General features: G+C 40.1%; 1 protein-coding gene and 1 pseudogene across 2 annotated transcripts in view; one reads left to right on the forward strand and one right to left on the reverse strand.

Moving 5' to 3' along the window:
* Plekhb2 (pleckstrin homology domain containing B2) overlaps positions 1–27,054 on the reverse strand; it is a 40,309-nt gene that overhangs the window by 3,132 nt on the left and 10,123 nt on the right. Inside the window, exons 3-7 of one of the 2 annotated variants that reach the window (XM_048345684.1) lie at positions 23,592–23,744; positions 22,389–22,491; positions 18,811–18,850; positions 17,480–17,569; positions 12,336–12,441 (exon numbers count right to left, since the gene is read on the reverse strand). In XM_048345684.1, the coding sequence (XP_048201641.1) occupies positions 12,336–12,441; positions 17,480–17,569; positions 18,811–18,850; positions 22,389–22,491; positions 23,592–23,744 (492 nt within the window). Of the gene's footprint in view, positions 1–12,335; positions 12,445–17,479; positions 17,570–18,810; positions 18,851–22,388; positions 22,492–23,591; positions 23,745–27,054 lie in introns of both variants that reach the window. The other variant, XM_048345683.1, reaches the window with a different exon arrangement.
* LOC125350080 lies at positions 6,425–8,328 on the forward strand (annotated as a pseudogene).

Consider the following 27,054-nt stretch of genomic DNA (forward strand, 5'->3'; position numbering starts at 1 on the left):
GGTCTCCCGCCTCTGCTTGCCAGCACACCAACACTGTGGGGTGGCCACAACCACACTGAGCCCTTTACTTTCCTCTATCTGCTGACTGGCCACAGTGCCTACACCAGTCCGTCCCTGTGCAGTAAGCAAGGGCCCTCATTCCCCATGATAATAAAAACAAAGGGTAAGTGAAACTGCCATGACAGCTGCTTCCAGAACACTTCTGCTCTCCTCCACAGAGAAGCAGCAGCCATGTCCTTTCACCCTGTGTATCCACCCTTGGTATTAGGTAAGAGCCTACCCCAGTAATTGAATGAGCAAAGGGTACTGGTGAGCCCCCATCGACAGTTCTGGCAGACTTACAGCTCTCCTAGGTGCAGGCTGCTCGCAGAAGGGAGGGACCTGAGGCTAGGGAAATGCTAACACCTCCGACGTAACTTCTCCTGACCGAGCGCTCAACTTCCATCCACCACGACAATGACAGATTTGGAACCCCAACCAGGGTGAGTGACCATTAGCCTGGAGCTTGGATTTTCCATAAAGCCACTGGGCTAGGTCAAGGAGATCAGCAATTGTGGGTGTTTGGAGTCAACTGATCTCTAGTTCAGCTCCGCTGGTCGCTCATCAAGTGGGGGACAGTCTAAATTGCTTCAGGAAAGCTGCTCAAGTTTGAGCCCAATCTTACATATTTGGAATATTTTGCAGGACTTACCTAACTTCTATGAGCAGATGAAGTTCTCTCTGTCTCTTTTTCTGCCTCTCTCAAACTCTGCCTGCCTGCCTGTGAAATAGGATGGGCTGGTGCTAGCCTCCAAAGGTACCAATATTTGTTCAACATCTGCTTTGAAAGACTCAAAGAAAAGTTTTCTATTCTTGTTATTGATGTTAAGTTTGGAGACTCAGTTAAATCCTGCTTGTTTGGCTAAATTGTAAGTTTTCTCTAACATTGAGCACATGGTCTCCAATAGGATTGGTTGGAGTGGAAGCCTGCCCATCCCCCAGGTGACAGGCATGCCAAATTCCTGGAGGCTGGGCAGGGACTTGGAGTCCTGTGGCCTTGCATTTCAAAAGTGCCTTGCAATTCAAATGCTGGAAGATGAAGATGTCTTGCTGTGAGCTTGCTGTCTGTGTTCAGTTCATAAGCTCCCCATGGGAGCTGAACTGGTTTCTCAAAATGTGGCTTCTTGGATAATCTGTGAAAATTTTGGTTTGCTGAAAAGGCTTTTTTGTTTACTATCTAACCACATGGTTCTAGAATATAGGCAAAATAATATCATTTACCACTGGAATTCCAGAAAACTTACATGGCCAATTAAAGAACAATTCTAAGCGCACCCCAAAACTTGTGCACATTGTCTGTATGTCTGTATGTCCGTCTGTCTATGTCTATCTGTTGGTAAAACTTAAAAAACAAAACAAAAAAAACAGGTTTTAAACCCAACTGATAATGTTTGGGTGTAAGCAAATGTGTCTAAGAAAAACTCCAAAAGGTTCTAGTCAAGTGTACATCTAATCCTGACAATTCTTTGATATAGACTTAAGATTTTCCTTCTCCATTTTTTTCTCTTTCTTTTTTTCCCTATTCTCTCATAAACTCTTTAAGATCAAGGGACCAGAGTCATTTTGGAACAACTGCACAAATGTAACTATTAACCTAAATTTTCCTGGCCCAAAATTAACATTTTGCCTTATAGGATGCAAGTTGACATGTGTGCAAGCTGAGTGGACTGTGGCAGTCTGTGGCTACAGGAAGCTGCCTCCACAGTCGGCTCCCAAACTGCCTGGTTTGCTCAGGCAACCTAGGAGTCCTGTGAGGATTTTGACAGGCCCAGGCTGTCAAAGGCTACTACCCTGGCTCTGCCTGCCCCAAGATTAGAGTTGGGTTTATAGCAGGCCTATCATGACAGAGTTGAACCAAGACTTATTCCAAGATTAAAAGCATCAGAGTTGTGTTTGCCGACCACAGGGTTGCATTGGGGTAGCATTGTTGTCTTCTCCCTCCATGACTCACAAACTGTCCTGGCTGCTACAGAGAGCAGACTTGGTTGGCCTTCAATCTGTGTGGATTTTGTGACTAGAAAGATGGTTAAAGGCCCAAGCCTTAATATGATTTGATTTAATGGCACATGGAAAATCTGTTTAAAATTGCCTTTAACCAGTCTGTGTAGAAATTTACAGGCAACCAGCAGGAGGTGTGACCCAGATGCAACCCACCTCTCCTGGTGGCCTGCTAATTTGGGATGGACACAGCCACTTCAGATCCACTGAAGCTGAAACTTTTATTGTTATTCATTTGTTTTCTCTCTCACCTTCCAGTAAGGTAAAGTTCATATTTGAGGTCCTAATTAATTTACTAGTCAGAAATTGCAGATTAAGACTTCTCATTTGCGTACTTTGCATGATTTTCAAAAAAATTCTGGGAGATATTAATTGGCTTTGCCCTTATCTTAAATTATCCAGAGCTGAATTAAAACCCTTATTTGATCTGTTAAAGGGGGACCCTGACCCTATATCTCCCAGAGAAATGACAACTGAAGCAGCCAAAGCCTTAAGCATAGTAAATTCTGCCATTTCTTCCCAACATGTAAATTATATTGATTACTCAGCCCCTTGGGAAGCATATATTTTAACTACACCTCATTCTCCAACAGCGGTCCTCTGGCAGAAGAGACACCTATTATGGCTTTCCTTGCCTGCTACTCCTTCAAAAGTGTTAACACCCTATTATGAATTGGTAGCCACCTTAATCCATAGGTGCCGTGTGGAATCTTGTAAGTATCTTCGATGAAGATCCACGGGTTACTTACATCCCCTATACTTTACAACAGCAAGAATGGCTTTATAGTCATTGTAACTCCTGGGCCATTGCTTGGGACAATTTCATGGGCATGATTCCATATCATTGTCCCTCCAACAAATTACTTCACTTTGCCTATTCTTACCACTAAGTGAGGGCAACGCTATTAAGGAGGAGGCTACTCAAATTTTTCTCACTCAAATTGACTTAGCAAAGCAATCACATACTGCCCACCATCAAAACAGTCGTGCCTTACGTCAACAATTTCATATCACACATGAGGCAGCTCATCAAATTGTAAAAACTTGTCCCAACTGTACTACCTTCCTACCTGTGCCCTCCAATGGCATTAACCCTCGAGGCTTAGTGGCCAACCATGTTTGTCAAATGGATGTTACCCACAGCCCCTCTTTTGGATGCCTCCGCTTTTCCATGTTACCATAGACACTTACTCCAATTTTATTATGGCTACTCCTCTTAGCGGGGAAGCTAGCAAACATTGTATCTCCCATGCCTTACGCTGCTTTGCTACTATGGGACTTCCTAAACATATTAAAATTGATAATGGTCCAGGATATGTTGGACGAGCTTTTCAAACTTTTTGCAAATCTTACCAAATTGTTCACTCTACAGGAATTCCCTATAATCCTCAAGGTCAAGGAATTGTTGAACGGGCCAACGGTTTGTTAAAACACCAAATTTCTAAATTAAAAGGGGGGGAATTATACCCCTTCTCTCCTGTTAATATTCTCTCTCATGCTTTATTCATACTAAATTTTTTTAAATTTGGACTGTAATGGCCTTTACACAGCACAGCGGTTCTGGGAAAAGAGAGAGCAAAGAGCTTTTGCCCAAGTTAAGTGGAAAGATCCTTTAACAGGTGCTTGGCACGGGCCCGATCCAATATTGACATGTCTGTGTTTTTTCACAGGATGAAAATGATGCCCACTGGCTACCTGAGCGTTGTGTTTAGATTGTGGAAACTCATCAGAATGGTACAAGCGCTTACATGCCAGATCCACTGATTGTGCACCCTGCGACTTGGGAAGGAGCTGAGGTGTTCGTCCATATCAACAGATCAGCATACGATACAGCTCCAGATCCTTTTGTCCAACACGTTAAAATGGGAGACTTTGCAGCTTCTAGCATTGGAACCCCTTTATGCTTTACAACTGATTCCAACAGTTATATTCCAGGCTGCACTGTAATGCGATCCATAAATCATAGAATTTGGATTCCTGATAACAGTCAAGTATATAATATACAAATGACTTCATTGCCTACTGGGTTCCCTGTACATGCTAATTCTACATCGTCCTTCATGATACCTTGCTGCAACAACTCTTCCTAAATTGTAGAATCCACGGGAGAACTGCACCCCATAAAGTAGACATGATCATCCTTGTATAACCAATATTTCAGGAACTAATTCTCAAACCCAAACCCAAACCCAAAGCCAGGACACCAGGACACAAGACTCCCACTGACGGACCAGCGGAAACCAGCACAAAGCCAAACCAGGGAAGCTACCCACAGATCTCCAGATGCGCAAATCACAAAGAAATATAACAGTTCGTCAAAGGGCAAGCAAACTTGCCAGCTCCAAAAAGCAACACAACTGAAGAGGAGATGGAGAATAAAAAAGCAAACAAGGCCATCTTAACAGAAATGATGGAAATTGTCAGAAACAAAATCAGAAAACAATTCCAGGAGTTTAGAGTGGAAGTCTTGAAGGACATCCAAGAAGCTAAGAAAGAAATGGATGCAAAAATGGATACAATGCAAACCTCCGTTAAAGAAGACCTTAACATCCTGAGAAGTGAAATGCATGAAAAAATAGATTTAAAATACAACTCTTTAAAGGAAGAAATTTCCACGATCAGAGCTGATCTGACAACCATAAATAGCTCTCTGACATCCATAAACTCCGCAATTGAATCCACAGCACCAAAAATTGACCATATGGAATCCAGAATCTCTCTCTTGGACGATGAAGCAGCCGACAAGAACCAGAAAATTACCACACTCCAAGAAACGGTGAAGCTTCAGGCCAGACTAATCCAGGAACTAGTGGACAAAGACAAGAGATATAATCTGCACATAATTGGAATAGAAGAAGGAGCCGAATACCAGAGCAGAGAGCTGCATCATATTTTCAATAAAATTATTACAGAAAACTTCCCCAATCTCACAAGGGACCCCATCCAGGTAACCGAAGCCTATAGGACACCTGGCAGGCCAGACCCCAGAAAAGCCACCCCTAAGGCACATAATATTCAAGACTTCAGATCTCAAGAATAAAGAGCAAATTCTGAATGCAGCCAAAGCGAAGAGAGAAATTTACTACAATGGGAAGAGGATCCGAATAAAAGCAGACCTCTCCACACAAACCTACCAAGCGCGAAGTCAGTGGAAGAACACCATCCAAGTTCTACAGGCCAACAATACACAACCTAGGATTAAATATCCAGCGAAGTTGGAGTTCATATTCAAAGGGAAAACCAGATCTTTCCATAGCAAGAAGATCGAAAGTAGTATGTGAATAAAAAACAAGCCCTACAGCATATTCTAAGAAGGAATCCCACCCAACAGAAATAGTACAGGACACACAGACAGAAACAGAAAGAAACTACAATAGCCAGAGCCCAACAGAAAGAGCAGCTCACTAAAGACAAGAAAAAAAAAATAGGAAAAAACAGCCCAACAAGAAAATGGAAGGAGAAAAAACACTCTTATCCTTGATCTCTGAATATAAACGGTATAAACTCTTCGATTAAGAGAAGCAGACTGACAGAATGGATCTGCAAACTAAAAGTTGGCATCTGTTGTCTACAAGAGACCCACCTTACAGCAAGGGACAAAAACAGGCTCCAAATGAAAGGATGGAGCAAGATCTTCCAAGCAAACGCACCTACCAAAACGGCAGGTGTAGCCATCCTGATCTCAGACAAGCTGGACTTTTCATTAAAATCAACTCAAAAACACAAAGAAGGCCACTACATTGTAACACAAGGAAAAATCCAGAATCAAGACATCACGGTGATAAATGTATATTCACCAAACAAAAGAGGCCCTACATATATCAAGCAAATTCTCGCAGAACTACAGAGCAAGATGCACGCAAACACAATTATAGTGGGAGATTTTAATACCCCACTCTTTCCAAGAGACAGATCCAACACCCAGAGGATCAGCAAGGGAGCTGAGGACCTAAGTAACACCATATCCCAAATGGATCTGACAGATCTATACAGAATCTTCCACCCTACAGAGACCCAATACACCTTCTTCTCAGCAGCCCATGGATCATACTCCAAAATAGCCCATGTCAAAATAGACCATGTCATAGCCCACACAAAGAACCTCAGCAAATACAAAAGTATTGACGTCATCCCATGTATTAAATCTGACCACAGTGGATTAAAGGTAACCCTCAATAACAACGGTTACCACAGAGGCTATACACATTCTTGGAGGCTAAACCCCACACTGTTATCCAACACTTGGGCCACAGACCAAATTAAAGAAGAAATCAACGAATTCATAAGCCACAATGACAATGAAAATACATCACAAAGAAACCTATGGGACACAGCTAAGGCAGTACTGAGGGGCAAGATCATCGCCCTCAGCACTCACATTAAAAGAATGGAAGCAGGAGGCTCGGGGCGAGCGGTAACAGTGACAGCGGCGGCTGAGAAGTATCAAGATAAAGAGGAAGTTGTCTTATGGATGAATACTGTTGGGCCCTACCATAATCGCCAAGAAACATATAAGTACTTTTCACTTCCATTCTGTGTTGGGTCAAAAAAAAGTATCAGCCATTACCATGAAACTCTGGGAGAAGCACTTCAAGGAGTTGAATTGGAATTTAGTGGTCTGGATATTAAATTTAAAAATGATGTGATGCCAGCCACTTACTGTGAAATTGACTTAGATAAAGAAAAGAGAGATGCATTTGTTTATGCTATCAAAAATCACTACTGATACCAGATGTACATAGATGACTTACCAATATGGGGTATTGTTGGTGAAGCAGATGAGAATGGAGAAGATTATTATCTTTGGACCTACAAAAAACTTGAAATTGGTTTTAATGGAAATCGAATTGTTGATGTTAATCTAACTAGTGAAGGGAAGGTGAAACTGGTTCCAAATACAAAAATACGGATGTCATATTCAGTAAAATGGAAAAAGTCAGATGTAAAATTTGAAGATCGATTTGACAAGTATCTTGATCCATCTTTTTTTCACCATAGGATCCATTGGTTTTTAACTCCTTCACGATGGTGATCTTCTTGGTGGGCTTAGTTTCAATGATTTTAATGAGAACTTTAAGAAAAGATTATGCCCAGTACAGTAAAGAAGAAGAGATGGATGACATGGATAGAGACCTAGGAGATTAATACGGATGGAAGCAGGTTCATGGAGATGTATTTAGACCGTCAAGTCACCAACTGATATTTTCCTCTCTCATTGGTTCTGGGTGTCAGATATTTGCAGTACCTCTCATTGTTATTATTGTTGCAATGATAGAAGATTTATATTCAGAAAGGGGGTCAATGCTCAGTACAGCCATATTTGTCTATGTGCAACATCTCCAGTGAATGGTTATTTTGGAGGAAGTCTGTATGCTAGACAAGGAGGAAGGAGATGGATAAAGCAGATGTTTATTAGGGCATTTCTGATCCCAGCTATGGTGTGTGGCACTTCCTTCTTCATCAACTTTATACCATTTATTACCATGCCTCAAGAGCCATTCCTTTTGGAACAATGGTGGCTGTTTGTTGCATTTGCTTTTTTGTTATTCTTCCTTTAAATCTTGTTGGTACAATTCTTGGCCGAAATCTGTCAGGCTAGCCTAACTTCCCTTGTCGAGTCAATGAAGTACCTCGTCCTATACCAGACAAAAAATGGCTTATGAAGCCTGCAATAATTGTTTGCCTGGGAGGAATTTTACCTTTTGGCTCAATCTTTATTGAAATGTATTTCATCTTCACCTCTTTCTGGGCGTATAAGATCTACTATGTCTATGGCTTCATGATGCTGGTGCTGGTCATCCTGTGCATTCGGACTGTCTGTGTGACCATCGTCTGCACATACTTCCTGCTAAATGCAGAGGACTATAGGTGGCAATGGACAAGTTTTCTCTCTGCTGCATCAACTGCAATCGATGTTTACATGTATTTCTTTTACTACTATTTTTTCAAAACAAAGATATATGGCTTATTTCAGACATCATTTTACTTTGAATATATGGCCATATTTAGGCCTTAGGGATAATGTGTGGAGCAATTGGTTACATGGGAACAAGTGCCTTTGTCCGAAAAATCTATACTAACGTGAAAATTGACTAGAGATACAAAAAACTTGGAACTTTGGATCAATTTCTCTTTCATAGTGGTGGAACTTGCATAGCAAAAAAGGAAAGCGCAAAAAGAGATTTGGGCTTATTAACACTGGGTACACTGTGGGTCTCTCTTTCATGGATGGCTTAAAGTAACATCTATTTCCATTGATACTAGGTTCTTACTGACTGCTTTCTCGAACTGTTCACAGCAAATTCTTGGATTTTATGCAGTAGGCATTAGTACAGTACATGGCTAATCTTCCCAAAAACTAGCTCATTAAAGATGAAACAGACCAGCTCTCTTCAATGAAGAGGACAAATCGTTTATTTAAAGCATTTGTTCCAATATAAATAAACAAGAGGAAAACTTGGATGCTAAAAAAAAAAAAAAGAATGGAAGCAGAGTAGGTGAATAACCTCATGATGAGACTAAAACAACTGGAGAAACAAGAAATGATCGAATCTAAAATGACTAGGAGGAGAGAGATCACAAAGATAAAAGAAGAGATAAATCTGATTAAAAATAGAAAGACCATTCAACAAATAAATAAGACTAAAAGCTGGTTCTTTGAGAAAATAAATAAAATTGACAGACCCCTCACAAGACTTACAAAAAAAACAAGAGAAGAGACTCATATACGTAAAATCAGGGACTCCATCGGAAAAATTACAACAAGTACACACGATATTCAAACAATCATAAGGTGCTATTTCCAGAACCTCTATTCAATAAAAAACAATAATTTTAAAGAAATGGATCAATTCTTAGAGAAGTATAAACTGCACGAAGTATAAATTGCCCGAAGTATAAACTGCCCAAACTGAACCAAGAAGAAATAAATCAACTAAATAAACCAATAACTTACAGTGAGAAACAGGAGGTAATCAAGAACCTCCCAACAAAGAAAAGCCCAGGCCCAGATGGATTCACCAACAAATTCTATAAAACCTTTAGTGAGGAGCTAATACCAATACTCCTCAAACTCTTCCGTGAAATAGAAACAGAGGGAGAAATCCCAAACTCATGCTATGAAGCTAATATCATACTCATCCCCAAACCAGGCAAAGACCCAACAAAAAAAAGAGAACCACAGACCAATATCACTAATGAACACAGATGCAAAGCTCCTCAATAAAATATTAGCTAACAGGATCCAGAAACTGATCAAGAAAATTATACATCATGACCAAGTAGGCTTCATCCCACAGTCAAAAGGATGGTTCAACATCCGTAAATCAATCAACATAATTCACCACATAAACAGAACTAAAATCAAGAATCACATTGTTATCTCAGTCGATGCCCAAAAAGCCTTTGACAAAATACAACATCCATACTTATTAAAAGCTCTGGAGAGAACAGGAATAGATGGAACATTCCTCAAAACAATAAAAGCCATATACAACAGACAAACTGCTAACATCATATTAAATGGAGAGAAACTTAAATCATTCCCCCTAAACTCAGGAACAAGACAAGGATGCCCACTCTCCCCACTTCTTTTAAACATAGTGCTGGAATCTCTAGCCATAGCAATAAGGCAAGAGGAGGACATCAAAGGGATCCACATTGGCAAGGAAGAAATCGAATTATCCCTATTCGCAGATGATATGATCTTTTATCTGAAGGACCCAAAAAACTCAGTCTCCAAACTCCTACACCTAATAAACCATTTTGGCAAAGTAGCAGGATACAAAATCAATCCACAAAAGTCAGCAGCTTTTCTGTACACCAGCAATGTACAAACAGAAAAGGAAATTGTGGAAACAATTCCATTTACAGTAGCCAAAAAAAGAATAAAGTACCTAGGGATCAACTTAACCAAGGACGTGACGGACCTATTTAATGAAAACTATAAAAATCTAATAAGGGAAATCAAAGAAGACACAAGGAGATGGAAAGACCTCCCATGCTCATGGGTAGGCAGAATCAATATAGTGAAAATGGCCATATTGCCCAAATTGTTATACAAATTCAATGCAATCCCTATCAAAATCCCAGTCACATTCTTCACTGAAATAGAGAAAGCAATCCATAAATTCATATGGAACAGCAAAAGACCTAGAATAGCCAAAGCAATTCTAGGCAAAAAAAAGCAGTGCAGGAGGTATCACAATACCAGACTTCAAGCTCTACTACAGGGCCATCATAATAAAAACAGCCTGGTATTGGTATAAAAACAGATCGGAAGACCAATGGATTAGAATTGAAGATCCAGAAATAAAACCACACTCTTACAGTCAGCTGATATTCGACAAAGGAGCTAAAGACATACAATGGAATAAACATAGCCTCTTCAACTACTGGTGCTGGGAGAACTGGGCAGCCATATGCAGAAAACTCAAAGTAGACCCAAGCCTATCACCATGCACCAAGATCAACTCAAAATAGATCAAGGACCTCAATATCAGACCCGAATCTTTGAAACTACTGAAGGACAGAGTAGGAAAGACACTAGAACTTATAGGCACAGGAAGGAATTTCCTGAATATAGTCCCAGGGGCACAACAAATAGGGGAGAGACTCGACAAATGGGACTACTACAAATTAAAAAGTTTCTGCACAACTAAGGTCATAGCCACCAAAATAGAAAGACAGCCAACCATATGGGAAAGGATCTTTACCAGCACAGCAACAGGCAAAGGCCTAATATCTGTCATCTACAGAGAACTCAAAAAACTAAGCCCCTCCAAGCCCAATAAACCAATTAGGAAATGGGCAAATGAGCTAAAGAGAGACTTCACAAGAGAAGAAATAAAAATGGCAAAGAAACATATGAGGAAATGTTCAACATCCCTGGTAGTAAAGGAAATGCAAATAAAAACAACCCCGAGATACCACCTCACTCCAGTTAGAATGGCCTATACTCTGAACTCAGGCAACAACAAATGCTGGAGGGGGTGGGAGGAAAGAGGAACCCTACTCCATTGTTGGTGGGAGTGCAAATTAGTACAACCACTTTGGAGAACAGTATGGAGGTTTCTCAAAAAGCTCAATATAGACCTACCCTTTGACCCAGCCATACCACTCCTAGGCATCTATCCTAAACAGCAAGTCCCAAGATATCAAAAAGACATTTGTACTTCCATGTTTATCGTGGCACAATTCACAATAGCCAAAATATGGAAACAACCCAGATGCCCCTCCACAGATGAATGGATCCAAAAAATATGGTACCTGTACACAATGGAATACTACATAGCGATTAGGAATGGTGAAATATTGTTATTCACAGGGAAATGGTCAGAACTTGAACAAATAATGTTGAGCAAGACAAGCCTAGAACACAGAGAACAAAGGGGCATGATCTCCCTGATATATGACTGTTAAGAAAGGGAGACGGAGAGACAGTAGAGACCAGGTCTGTGAAACCAAAAGCTGCTTGTCAAATGGTATTTCCCACAGAATTGGGGCAGCGACCCAACAGTATGTAACTAAAACCAAACAACTACTCAACATATAAAGGTCAAAATTGACCTCTCAGTGGAATACAATAGCTCAAAAGCTATGTATGTACGTTCATATAAGACTACTGTCGACATATTGTCTAATATTGACATTACATTTAAAGCCCTAGGCGAATTTTCTTGGGCTTGGCCACGTGGCTACTGCATATGTTCCTGATACATTGTATATTGTATATATGTCGACCTGACCTAGAGAAGGGAAAGAAAAACAGGGCTTAAGATATCACAAGAAATGTACACACTGCCCGACAATGTAACTGTACCCTTTTTGCACAACACCTTGTCAAAAAAATTTGTGTTCAATTAATAAATTAAATTAAAAAAAATAATAAACCCGGCTGCAGTCTTGAGTTACAATCTTAAATTGCAGACCTCCCGAACCCCATACTTCGCCTCTTGTCTTTTTTCTCTTGTCTTGTATTTTTCCTTTTCTTTAATCCTCACCCCCCTCATTCAGGAGTCCCTTTTCGCTGCCGGCTGGCTCTGGCAAGTCAGTAGTGACAACTGTACAAGGGTACCACCAGGGTAAAGTGGAGGTTGCCTCTCATCCTTTACAATGGGTCTCTTTCTTTGGCTGCTTATTAAAATAAGCTAATCCCAGTAAGTACAAATTATATTCATGAGAATTAGCCCATACATAGTAATGAAGTTCTAAAATTCAAGACTATTCTAGCTTTGACTTAAATTGACTTAATCTTAACATAATGGAGAGAAGAGCAGTAGAAGGCCGACAGAAGTTACCTGCATATGGGTACTGGTAGGGCACAGCATAGGCCTGCCCATTTGCAGCATAGACAACTTGAGTTCCTGTGGAGTAGGCACCACTGTAGGGACCGTAGCCATACATCTGCTAGAAAGAAAAAGGCCTGTTAGAAATACATTCCTGAAAGTCTTGTAACACCTCAAAACAGAATCTCCAAGTGGCAGTCAGCAAGCCTTCAGGCAATGAAGTAGATCCAGCACTTGGTAATGGCTGGGCACAGAGAAGCGCCAGGAATTCCACCTCCACCCAGGATATGATTTAAACATGATTCACATTTTTATTATACTTAAAATGTCCATTTGTTGTAAAACCATTTGTCATATTAAGAACCAGGAAGAGGGTGGGGACCAGTGGCTCATGTCTGTAATCCTAGCTACTCAGGAGGCTGAGATCTGATTATCATAGTTTGAAGCCAGCCAGGGCAGGAAAGTTTATGAGACTTCTATCTCCACCTAACCACCAGAAAACCAGAAGTGGCGCTGTGGCTCAAAATGGTAGAGCTGAAGTGCTCAGGGACAGTGTCCATGCCCAGAGTTCAAGCCCCAAGACCCCCCCCCACACACACACAAAAAAAACAGAAATTTCTTAAACTGCATGACAACTGAGGTAACAAAGATGTTAGAATTAAGGGGGTGGGATGGAGCTTAGTGGCAGAGCACTTCCCTATCATATGCAAGGCCTTAAGTTCCAACTGGAAAAAAATTTTAAGGCAGCTACAGAAAAATACTTTAACAAGAACAAGAAATGTACTCACTGCCTTACATATGGAGCTGTAACCATTCTGTACTTCACTTTAACAATAAAAAGAAACAATTTTTTAAAAAAGAAATTTTAAAAATATAGTTCAACAAGCCTTGATGAACTCACAAGCAATTTCATGAAAAAATATAAATTTTCCCCAATATAACAAAATCAAGAAAGATACCAAAACATAAATAGATTCTTCTATATTAAGATATAAATTATCAAATGAAAATTTTAGAACAAAAATAATATAACTAATACACATAATTCAATTAATAGGTCCAACAGAGTAGAGCTGGGAAGATTCAGTGCCATGAAGCCAAAGAACATATACTGCTAATTATCACAGAGAAGATAGACTAAGGAAAAAAAGAACAGGTTTAGGGACATGGGTGATGAACAACAAAACTTCACATTCCTGTAATCTGAGTTCCAAAGGGGAGGAGGAAAGGGTTGGCTGAAAAAATATTACAAAAAATGGCTTAAAAACTTCTCACATTTAAAACACAAAGTCCTATATATTTCAAAAAGGTAAACTATCAAATGAAGTAAGCATAAAAGAAGTCCCCACCTAGGGAAGGGAAAGGGAATACCAGAATCGAGAGACTAAGGATAAAAAGACAAACCATTCCAAAAGCAATACTTACAAAACCATTTGGTACAAACAACTGTACAACTCATTGGGGGAAGAGGGAAAAGGGGAGGGGGGAGGCAGAGGGGGGAAGGGAATGAGGGAGGAGGTAACAAGTTGGATAAGAAATGTATTCACTGCCTTACATATGAAACTGTAACCCCTCTGTACTTCACTTTGACCATAAAGAAAAAAAGAATGCTGGGTAAATATAGTGAATTAAAGTTTTTTAAAAAAAAGTAACAGACCTCTGCAGAAGCAGGGTTATAAAAATTACTATTATCAGCAATGAATGGAACAGAGACTATAAGCACTATATGCCCTGCAGATCACACAGTAAGAAAATACTGTGGGGTCAGGCTTAGTGGCTCATGCCTGCAGTACCAGCTACTAGGGAGGCAGAGGAGATCACAGTCAGAGGATAACCAGCAAACAAATGTGGTGGGGCACCTGTAACTCCAACTATTCAGGAGGCATAGAGAGGAGAACTGTGGTCTGAGGCCATCCCTGGGGGGGAAAAAAACTTAAGATTCTACCTGAAAAATAACTAAAGGAAAAAGGACTGGGAGCCTGGCTTAAGTGGTAGAGTGCTTGCCTAGCAAACATAAAACTCTAATCAAATAGTATATTCCAGAAAATGAAAAGTTGGGTCAGTATTTGAAAATCAATCAACGTGATCTACCATATAAACAGGTTTAAAAAAAAAAAGAAATTACATGATCATTTCAATTGACTCTTGAGTCTAACATCCATTCATGATTTTTACAAACAAAGCCTCTGGGAACTAGAAAAAGAAACTACCTTAACTTGATAAAGTAATTTAGAACAAAAGGGAGAGGGAGAGTAGTAATGAACATAAGCATGCTCACCATGGTATACATTCCCCTAAATGCAAGAACAAAGCAAGTACTTTCTGCCTGACCATTGCCATTTAAAACCATACTGCAAGTTCTAGGCAATAAGGCAAGGAAAGGAAATGGAAGGCATACAGACTAGAAGACATAAAAGCATCCCTATTTGTACATGACATGACTGTCTCTGCAGTCTTCCCAAGGAATCTACAAAAAAGGAATTAATACATGAGTTTCGTAAGTCCACAGGCTACATAATCAGTGTACAAAAATCAACTATACTCCATATATAGCAATAAAGAATAGTAAAGTTAAAATACAGTATCACATATAATCACTCCAAAAAGATTAAATACTTGTAAATCTAACATATCGTGAACTGTTACACTGAAAACTACAAAATACTGAAGAAAGACATTACAGAAAATATAAAGAGCGAAGCAGTCTACATCATGCGCTGGGAAACTCAATCTAGTGAAGATGTTCATTTCTCTCCAAATAGACAGGAAACAAATTTTTACAGCAAGTTCTGTCAAAAAGCCATGCAGGATTTTATACTAAACACAAATACATTAATTCTAACTTACATAAAAAGTGATAGAATCAAGAGAGCTAAAGTAATTCTGAAAAGGAAGAAGGAAGAAATGGAAGTAGTGGGAAATCAGTTTATCCAACTTCAGGACTTTTTACTATATATAACTACAATACACAGGAAGACTGTGTGTATTAGAGGAAGAAAACACATTGATCAAAGGGACAGAAAAAATAAATCAGAAATAGACATATAGATTATTTTAAAAATTAACTCAAAAAGGATCATAAACTTAAGTGTAAAATCTAAGACTTTAAAATGGTAAGATACTAACACAGGAAAGAATCTTAGGAAAGTGGGCTAGGGGAAGTGTCACACATGACAACAAAAGAATGATCCAGAAAAAGAAAAATGATGACTGGAAACATTTAAAACTCTGTGAAAGGCCTCATTAAGAGCACAAAGACAAGCAACAGGACTGGGGGAGGGGGAGGGCTCAATGGCAGAGCACTTGCCCAGCATTCAAAAGTTCTGGTTTCCAATCCCCTACACTGCAGGGGGAAAAACAAAGAAACAGAAAAGACAAGCTTCAAGCCATATATTTGACAAAGAATTCCTATCTCCAACATATAAATATTCTGAAACTGGGAGCCAGTGGCTTATGCCTATAATCCCCAGGAAGCTGAGGGCTGAGGCTTCAAAGTGGAAGTCAGCACAGGCAGACAAATTGGAGAAGCTCTTACTTCCAATTAACCAGCAAAAGTCTGGAAGTAGAGGCATGGCTAAAGTGTTAGAGCACCAACTTGAGCAAAAAAAGCTGAGTAAGAGTGTGAGGTCCTGAGTTCAAGCCATATCAGAACACACACACACACACACACACACACACACACACACACACACACAAGAATTCTCAAAAGTCACCATTTTTTAAAATGGAATTATAAAAATGAGAAAAGAAATGAAGAGATATTTCCACTAAAGAGGAAATATAATGGTAAATAAACACATAAAAAGATATTCAACATCAATAGCTATTGAGGAAATGCAAATTAAGACCACAAAGAGATACTACCACAAAAAAAAAAAAACAGAAATAGTGACAACACTAAGCCCAGTGAGCATCCAGGGACAGTGCTCAGGCCCTCAGTTCAAGCCCCAGGACTGGGAAAAAAAAATTTAAAGTAAACTTATACTTATTATATATAGAACTCAGCAATTTCACATTTGGGTATTTATTCCTAAGAAATAACACCTTTCATCTGTAAAACCTGTACACACAAGTGTTCACTGTAGGTTTTACTGGTAATAGCCAAATGTTGAAAACAACCAAAATAGCCCTCTGGAAAATGTTGCTTAATACAAAATGTAGGACATTTGAACCATGGAACACTAGACAGCAATAAAATAGAAAAGACAAGTTAGGTGCTGGTGGCCTGCACTCATAATCTTAACTACTTGGGAGGCTGAGATCTGGAGGATCATGGGTTCAAGATCAGTCTAGACAGAAAAGTCCACTAGACTATCTTAACAGAAGAAGCTGGGCATACCATCACACACTCGTCATCTCAGCTGTGATAGGCAGCCTAATGTAAGTAGATCATAATAGAAGCATATGCCTAGCCAGAAAATGAGGCCTATCAAAAATAATCGCTGCAGGCAAGGATTAAGGTATGGCTCAGCAGGACAGCGCCAGTGGAAGGATAGCAGTACATCCACACTCAAGGACAAACCTCAAAGGCACAAGTGACAAACACCAGCCTTTCCGCATCATTAAAATGAAGATATTGGCACAGCTATGGGGAAAGGAGTTGCAGGAGGAAGGTTCTGTGAAGAATCTGTCATGAATAAGTTGGTGGTTACTCCAATCTACCTAGTAACACAGGATTCCACACAGTGCTATGCCAATTTAAAATCCCTAGTTTTGATGCCATCTAATATGCAATGACCAGAGAAAATGGTTTAGTATCCAAATCTGTACTGACTTTCTGCAACCTTAGATGTATACCCACTGTATCTTTTTCACCCTCAAAAAAAATCATATTTTTATAATAAAGAGAATTCAATTAAATACATATCAACTATAAATCAACCAAAACCTCATTATTCAAAGCAACTGTTATTAATGTGATTCATCTTTGAGGCTTATCTTAAAAAACTGTAAACATAAATACAAATATACAACAGCTGTTTTATTTTGCAAAAGCAGAATTTGATAAGGAACAATCTTTTAGAAAGCAAAAGTTGAAAGTACATTTCTAACTTCTCTGATCTGTCTCAGATTAAAATCTAAACACAAAGACACAGGACAATAGAGATTAGAGCTCTCCTCATCTTAATGTGCCCGTGCTCAGGCAAGGGTCCTACCTCAGCAGTCGGGGCAGCGTAGGCCATGTATGGAGGGGGCGAGGAAGCCACCGCAGTCTCATCAGACAGGACCGCTGAGCCAACATAAACCTGCATGGGAAGAGGCTAGGTAAGGGCAGGAAGCACTTTCATTTAGCAAGTGAAAGGACCAACACTACGAGAAGTAGGAAAACCTCCTACTGATGGTGGAGAGACGGGTGGACAGAACCATGAGAACGTTCTCTTAGTCCAGGAGTTAGGCAACTACCCCTGTAGCCCTGCAGCAATAGCAGCCCTCACTGCCCAGGGAATCCTCAAGGCTCCTCTGCCACCCAAAGGCTTTCAAAAGACAGCATCCACTCTCAATTCTCTGTTCACGATCAAAGACATGTTCTATACAGTCTTTTTATTATCTCTAAGTATTTGTACAAAGGAATTTCAATTCAACATGCACCTTGATCCATGTCATCTCTCCCATCATTTTCTCCCTCTCTCGACCCTACACATCTCCTCAATTTACCTAATCCCATTTTTAGTCTATTTTTATGTAAAAAAAAATTATTAAATTATTCCCCAGCAGAAAAGAAAAAAACAAATCACTCTTTTCTAAAAATCCACACAAAGAATCACTGGAATTTTGCCCCTAACTAGAAATTGCTAAGACTAATTTCTCCTAAAAAAAACATTCTGCTGTAGGAGGTAACTGGAGCTGCTGAGTAAGAATTCAAGAAAGAATATATTAGGCTAACCAGAGTAGATAACACTGGCATTTGTATAGTACACCTTTTTACACTTTTTCCCTACATGTACAAAATCTTCAGTAAGCTTCATCGCATTTCCTTTCTTCCTCCAAAGACAAAGGAAAAACTAAAAGCCAATCTTGAAGAATGAAAGTATTGACCAGAGGTCTACTTGATCGATTGTCTAGTAGACAAAGGGACCATTACCATGCTCTACAAGTGGGCTTATTGCCTCCAAAACCTTCCAAGATCTGAAACAGAACCAGAGTGGAGAAAAAAGCCCCAAACGTCCTGATTTCACAAGGCTGAAATCTTATGCACAAAATAGATACATTAAGTTCCTTTTGAGCTTCAGCACAGCACAAAGCAAAACTGCAAAATACAAACATTTCTAGACAACATGGAACTGGCGTGCCTGTGTGAAGAGGGTGTGCCATGTTTGGGCCATGGCACAACCCAGATGGCCACTATCACCTAAGGTGTCCTTCCCAGCTCTGCCCACTCATGGCAAGGAGGGCAAAACCCTGCATTCCCATTTCTTGATCCTAGTCTGGTTCTGTAGAGGACTCAAGTCATAAAAGCAAGCACCGGTGACAGCCATTAGCAACTTACAGTGTTTGTTCTGGAATCCAGCAGTGTAAATTTCCAGGCCCTGGAGAAAATAAATGGATGCTTTATTTGAGGCTATCTAACATTTTAGTGATTCCCAAATTCAGGTTAACATCAGAATTCCTGAAAAGGCTTGCTTAAAGAACAGGTCTTCAACCCAAGAGCCACTCAACTCACTCAAATTAAACACAAGGAATACAACACATACACACACACACACTTTTAAAAAAATATCTATTGTAGACAAATAACATTTTAAACATAATATAAACTAATACATTTGCTTTATTTCTTAAGTAAATATGAAACATACTGCAATTTGTCTTGTCAATTCAAGTCACCTATGTCTACTTCATTTTTCATAGAGTTCGATGATATAAGTAAGTTTAGATAGCCAGCAATTTATTGCAATTAAAAAGAATGTTTATCTAGGTGCCTGTGACTCATGCCTATAATCCTAGCTACTCAAGAGGCTGAGATCTGAGGACCATGGTTCAAAGCCACCTAGACAGAAAAGTCGATGAGACTCTTATCTCTAATTAACGAGCAAGATAAAAGTAGAGCTGTGTCTCAAGTGGTAGAGTACCAGAATTGAGAGCAGAAGCGGGGAGGGGAACCACACAGGTGAAAAGGCCCTCAGTTCAAGCCCTAGTATTGGTCGTGGCATACACACACATAAAAGAATGCTTTTATTAACCTTATTACCCTTGGCACTCATTCAGTAAATGTTTTCTACAAGATGAATTTGAGTGAACTGCTAGGACAGAAACACCATATCTGTGTGTACTGACAAAGGCCCTGTAAAAAGTGTGTAAAAGTCCTGACTAACCTTCCCCTTCATGGTCACAAGAATGAGATACTTAAATCTTAAATTTCACAAGAGCTTTCTAGGTTGTTGGGTGCTTGTCTCATCTTCCCTTGCCCCTCATTTTTCTTACTAAGTCTAACCCTCTTCTCTCATTCCTATCATTTCCATTTATGTTTTGTTCTCATCCTACTATCTCCTTGAGATATTTTCAAATGTTCTGGTTTTCTAATAAATATATTTCAGTTGTGAAATTCCCCAAGAAATTTGACATTTGGTGTACAACCTTGGCTCAAGTTGCTAAGGGTACCCCATGGATCATCTACATACCTTCTTATGTGTATCATTTGGTTGTGACAGGCAGGACAGTCCAGCCTTTGGTATACAAATTCAATTCCATTATTCCAGAAGATCTTTCTTGCACTGAATTTCTAAATATCTCTAAATATCTTCTTTGGGTTCTGTACTTTCTGGATATCAATAATCTTTCTAAATCCTTTTAGTCTAACATAGCTTTGCTCTTTTCCCAAAAGTTTTTTCCCCCCCCTATTTTCACTGAAATTTCCTCCAGGCCAATGATTCACTGTTCAGATGGGTTGTTAACAAGGGAAAACATTAGCTTCCAATGTAAATGATACCCCAACACAATGATGGCCAAGGCTATAGCCACAAAGGGCATACATCCTTACCTTCATGCAGCTTCCATCCCACAATGAAGGACATGGGAGTAGAGGAGGGAAGTGTCATTTTAAACATAGCAGCTGGGAAACCGCTCTGGCATCATTTCTCTCTCACTCACTCTCTTCCTCTCTCTCATTCCCTATTTTGTGGTACAGGATTTGAGCTGAGGGCGTTGGACTTGCTAGCCAGGCATCCTATCTCTTGATCTATAGTTCACAACCTTGTTGCTTTATTTTTGAGACAGAGTCCCGAGTCCCACCATCATGTTTTTATGCACAGGCCAGCATGGAAGACATATTCCTATTTATACTTCTCACATAGCTGGATGATAAGACACGTGCCACCACAACCAGTTCTTTTATTTGGTTGAAATGGTCTTGAACCTTTTTGTCTGACTTTGAACCTTGATTCCCAATTAGCAAGGAGGCCTCATGAATAGCTAGGATTACAAATATGAGCCACCAAAGCCTAGCTAGTGTAGATGCTTTGAGGCCACTAAACTTGTGTTAATTAATTTGTTAAAACAATGAATACAGAGGCTAAGTCTTCTATTTCTTAATTTATACACCAGGAATAACAATATCCACTGTGATATAACAATATCCATCATGGTGATGATTAAAATATCTATAAGGCTCTTAGGTCAGCCCTAGTACAAAGTAAGTGTTCCGTATATGTTTATTTAATTTACTAAGAAGTAATGATAGTTTCAGCTTATGAAAAGACAAAATTAGCCTGATACATGGTCATTTCTTCATCCTTCTTTGGAAAGCCATTATCTCTACCAGAATATGCCATTTACGATTAGCTGATGCAAATCAAAGAGTATAAAAAAATAAGAGTTTGGCATAGAATAAACATTTACTTCAAGGATAAGCATGCATATGAATCAATGACAGCAACTGACAAAAATGGTCTGTGGGCTTCTATAAAAATGTCATTTATGGGCTGGGAATGTGGCTTAGCAGTAGAGTACTTGCCTAGCATGCAAGAAGTCCTCGGTTCAATTCCTTAGCACCACATAAACAGAAAGTCAGAAGTGGTGCTGTGGCTCAAGAGGTAGAGTGCTAGTCTTGAGCAAAAAGAAACCAGGGACAGTGCCCAGGCCCTGAGTCCTAAGCCCCAGGACTGGCAAAAAAAAAAAAAAAGAGAGAGAGAGAGAGAAGAAAAGAAAAGAAAGACAATGTAATTTATGTGCAAATAATTTCAGTAATCTCTGCTAGCAAATTCTCACCAGGTGCAGGGTTAACATTGTAATGGTACACAGCCAACTGATAAAACTCATTCTCCTCCTAAATCTCATTCAGCCAGTGTGTTCAAGTATCTAACCTAATGTTAAGGACCATTTTATTTTGTACTTTAGTTCATCATGATCCCTTCTGCAATGACAAAAGAGTAATCACTACCAAAGCTGAGTAATAAGATGCTATACTTCTTAAAAATGTACTCATATTTAAAAGATGCAAGAAATCATGCATCTATGCCTACGTAGATACCTAGGTCTGACTCTGATAATGAAAAGAAAGCACTAAGTGACTGCTACTACCTTCCGCCACCTTCATGGCCCAGCATTCTAGCTGGCAGGCCTGGATTGGCAGAAAACAGAACCAGGAAAAGGGTCCTTGTTGCGTTTCTCTCACACACTGCTGAGTCCTATATTCTCTTGCCTGAGGAGAATTCCAGTCCCATTCTTTTCTCTTCCTGACAACTAAAAATTAAGCAGTAGCTACCTTGTAAATGAAACACATAAAAATCAAAACTAGTGGGGCTGGGGATATGGCCTAGTGGCAAGAGTGCTTGCCTCGTATACATGAGGCCCTGGGTTCAATTCCGCAGCACCACATATACAGAAAATGCCCAGAAGGGGTGCTGTGGCTCAAGAGGCAGAGTGCTAGCCTTGAGCAAAAAGAAGCCAGGGACAGTGTTCAGGCCCTGAGTCTAAGCCCCAGGACTGGCAAAAAAAAAAAAAAAAAAAAAAATCAAACTAGTGGGTAGAACAGTGGCTAAGGTGGTAGAGTGCCAGCCAATGAGCAAAAGTGTTAATATAGAGTTTAAGTCCTGGATACAGACAAAAAAAAAAAGAACAAAAACTTACAAACAGTCATCTGTGCTTTCAGCACAGAGACTAACAGTTTTCCCATCTCGGCAGACAATCTGCAGCAGACAGTCTTTTGGCTTCCCATCTGGAGGTTGAATGTCTGGGGGAAAAAAAGAAGAGAAGAAATACTTACACAGTTGGTTTAAGATTTCTCCTTACACATTCTAAGACCTAACAACTCAGATAAGCAAAAAGCTGGACAACAAATCTCACGTTACATCCAAGAAATATCATGCAGCGTGACCAAGAGTGTGAAAAGGAAACAGCTAGGCTGCCTGGCAGGAGTAGTAGTTAGAAGACATCCACAAAAACTAATCTTTTCAAGAGAATATAAGAAGTCATTCCTGGTGACCATGACATCACAGAAGCTAACAAGCACCCAGAAGCCCTATGATCCTGGCTACTCAGGAGGCTGAGAAGCCAGCCCAGGCAAGAAAGTCCATGAGACTCATCTCCAATTAATCACCAAAAGCCAGAAGTAGAGCTGTGGTTCAAGTGGTCGGGTACAAGTCTTGAAAGAAGCTAAGGGGCAGGGCTCAGGCTTTGAGTTCAAGCCCCAGTCTGTACTGGCAAAAAAAAAAAAAAAAAAAAAAGCTGACATGTGCCAGTTTCTGTCACAAAACCAAAATTCCTAGATACCTGCTTCCCTCTCCAGCAAGTGATGGGATATGAACTAAAAGGGCCTAACTCAGATGAGAAAGTCTATCTGAATGAACTCTATGGCTCACTGTCTAAATGCGTGGGATCCCAGTGCAACCACCCATCTCAGTTGGAGACTCTTTAGTCTATTAGCAAATCCATATACAAAAAAGAAACATATCCATATACAAAAAGAAACCTAGTTCCCATTAAGAATGAGAAAGGGGTTAGGTGTCAGTGGCTCATGTCTACAGTCCTAGTTACTCAGGAGACTCATATACGAGGATCACAGTTCGGGCAGAAAGGCAGGGGAGCCTCTTATCTCCAATTAACCACCAAGAAGCTGGAAGTTAAGCTGTGGCTCAAATGGCAGTGTGCCAGCCCTGAGTGAAAAAGCTAAGGGACAATACTCAGGCCCTCAGTTCAAGCTCTACTACTGGCACGTGTCACACATACACAGACACACACACACACATATGCATACATACACATATATACGAACACACACAAAAAGATTGCAAAATGGCAGGTAACATAATAGAACAAGGCCAAGAAGCTTACCTCGACACTCATGTCCTATGCGAAGATTGATGCAGTCCACCGGCATATGGACTTTATCCTCAATACTCTGCCGAGTCTGGTCATCATAATAGATTAGGTGGCCATCTGACCACAGGTCAAACCAATTCTTCTTCCAGCGTTTCAAAATTGTACCTGAAAATAAAAGAAGAATGGCTTTGAAAAAAAAGAACAAAGACAGTATTCTTAACTTACAGCAGAAACAAAGAGAACTCTCCTCTAGCCCAAAGCACACCTGCACAGTTTGGCAAAGCCATTTATCAAGAGGTTAGTGGAAACAGACAATGTGGCCTATGTATGTTGCTGTAACAAGGCTGCTGGCAGCATATTCTGCAGATGCAGAGAAGGCTCCCAGCCAAAGGGCAAGTCCCCCCCCCACAAAAAAAAAAAACAAGAAGAGTTAGGTGATTTTTTTTTCTTATTTATTGTCAAAGTGATGTACAGAGAGGTTACAGTTTCATACATTAGGCATTGGGTACACTTCTTGTACTGTTACCTCCTCCCTCATTCCCCCCTCCCCCCTCCTCCTCTCCCTCTCCCCCAATGAGTTGTTCAGTTGGCTAACACCAAACAGTTGTGCAAGTATTGCTTTTATAGTTGTTTTTTTTTTTATCCTTTGTCTCTTGATTTTGGTATTCCCTTCCACTTTCCTAGTTCTAATACCAGTATAAACAGCTTCCAATGTACTTAGATAAGTACAGTGATAGTGCGGGTACAACCACAGGAAAGGGATACAAAAGGATCATCAGCAATAGAAGCTACAGTTTCACATGACATGTTGAAAGTGATTACAACACTGATATAACACACGTTTCCATAACATGGAGTTCATTTCACTTAGCATTAAGCATTTATTGGGGAATAGCTATTAGGCTCTCGTGATCCTCTGCTGTGACTAGTCTAAACCTGTGCTAATTATTCCCTATGAGGGAGACCATAGAGTTCATGTTTCTTTGAGTCTGGCTCGCTTTACTTAGTATAATTTTTTCCAAGTCTTTCCATTTCCTTACGAATGGGGCAATGTCATTCTTTCTGATAGAGGCATAAAATTCCATTGTGTATATGTACCACATTTTCCTGATCCATTCGTCTACTGAGGGGCAGGCATCTGAGTTGGTTCCATATTTTAGCAATGGCAAATTGTGCTGCGATGAACATTGTTGTGCTAGTGGCTTTAGTGTGTTCTTGTTTGTGGTCTTTTGGGTTGATGCCCCAAAGTGGGGCTGCTGGGTCATAGGGGAGCTCTATGTTTAGCCTTCTGAGGAATCTCCATACTGCTTGCCAGAGTGGTTGAACCAGTTTACATTCCCACCAACAATGAAGTAGGGTTCCCTTTTGGCCACATCCCCTCCCACATTTGTTATTGTTAGTTTTCTTGATAAAGGACAATCTTACTGGGGTGAGGTGGAATCTCAATGTTGTTTTGATTTGCATTTCTTTTATGGCCAGTGATGTAGAACACTTTTTCATATGTCTCTTGGCCATTCTCATTTCCTTATCAGAGAAGTCTCTTTTTAAGTCTTTAGCCCACTTGATGAGGGGGCTATATTGGTTCTTTCCAGTTTTGTTTTAGAGGAATTTAATCTTTTTAGTTCTGCATATATTTTAGATATGAGGCCTTTGTCCATTGTATGGCCGGTAAAGATCTTTTCCCAATCTGTGGGCTTTCTGTTTATCTTGTGAGCTATGTCCTTTGCCCTGCAGAAGCTCTGCAGTTTGATGCAGTCCCATTTGTCCATCCTTTCTTTGATTAGCATTTCTGGGTCTTTGTTAAAGAAGTTCCGTCCTGTGCCAAGGAGCCCAAGTGTTACTCCTACTCCTTCGATTAGTGTTTTTAGGATATCTGTTTTAATTTCGAGGTCTTTGATCCATTTGGAATTGATTTTGGTACAGGGTGATATATAAGGATCTAGTTTTAGTTTGTTGCAGGTGTTGAACCAGTTTTGCCAGCACCATTTGTTAAAGAGGCTATCTTTCTTCCAGACTATTTTTTAGCTCCTTTATCAAAGATTAAGTAGGCATAGTTCTGTGGGTTCATTTCTGGGTCTTCAGTTCTGTTCCATTGGTCTTCAGGCCTGTTCCTGTGCCAATACCAAGCTGTTTTTATTACTATAGCTTCATAATACAGCTTGAAGTTTGGTATTATAATTCCTCCAGCACTGGAAGAACAGTTAGGTTTTTTAAAAGTTTTCAGGCTCAAGTGGGAGAGTGCCTGCCCAGCAAGCATGAGGCCCTGATTTAAAACCCATATACCAACCCCCCACCAAAAATAAGCTGGATTAGAGAGTCTCTTTATGCAAATGAATATAATAGCTCACTCGCTCTCTTGAAAAAATGTTTCTGTTCTGTTCTTAAAGAGGTTTCACATACCCAACACTGCCCCCTCAGGAAGCTCAGAGATAAGATCCTGTAGCTCATACCTGTGATCCTAGCTACTTGGGAGGCTAGAAGGATCATGGCTGGAAGCCTGGGCAGGGAAGTCCACAAGACTCTTAGTTCCAATTAACCACCAAAAAGCCAGAAGTGGAACTGTGGCTCAAGTGGCAGAATACCAGCTTTGAGCAAAAAAACTAAGACACAGAGCCCAGGCCCAGTACGAGCACACAGGCACATACATAACAGATACAGATGGAATCATAACGTGGGTAAGTGGGCCTGGGGGAGGCTGGTCCCAAGGCAAAGAACACTTATTACCTGGCACATCCCCTACCTATTCCTATAGCCTTCTATTTTGTCATCTTGGACCAGGATACTTCATAAAGCTGTAGTTTCCTTGCCTGCTGAAAAGGAACTTCCTGCAGTAGACTGTAGGGCAACTCTTAGCTCCCAGAATTCCTTTTGTCCCTATACATCTCACTCTGTTCTTGACCAATGAGCATAAATCTCCCTGGACGTCCTTTTATGTGACATCCAGCCTTCCTGATACCATTAGACATTCTCACTGTAACACCAGCATCCACATAATGGCCAGGGCATGAGATACCTAGAAACTACCAAACTGAGCCACAAAAAGTTAGAATCACCAGTTTAGGAGTTTCTGCCCAGATATTCCCCATCACCAAAATTCTTGACTGTGAATGCTCATATCAGGTTGTGTGATAGAGGCCACGTGCTAGACCCTAGGTCTATGTAGGAAAGGAGACAGGAGTGCTACATGCCCTAAATGTATACCTCTACTGCTATGTAATCCAATAAAGGAAATAGAGGCCCCCTCACTTTTGTTCTCAAGATTGATTCTTCTGCTTTTAGTAAAGGAAAAGCAATCCACATATCTAGGGATGGGGCTATAAAATACATCTTCTAAATAAAGAGCTCTGAAATAGCCATGGTCTATTTCCAGGACTCTGGAAATGACTGGGTAACTTCAGGCTAGTTTGTGTGACATCATCAGGCTAGGCACTGGGAAGGAGCACAAAACTGTTACCACATCTACCAACCACTTACA

The sequence above is a fragment of the Perognathus longimembris genome, chromosome 4 (genome assembly GCF_023159225.1).
Source record: "Perognathus longimembris pacificus isolate PPM17 chromosome 4, ASM2315922v1, whole genome shotgun sequence".
NCBI lineage: Eukaryota > Metazoa > Chordata > Mammalia > Rodentia > Heteromyidae > Perognathus > Perognathus longimembris.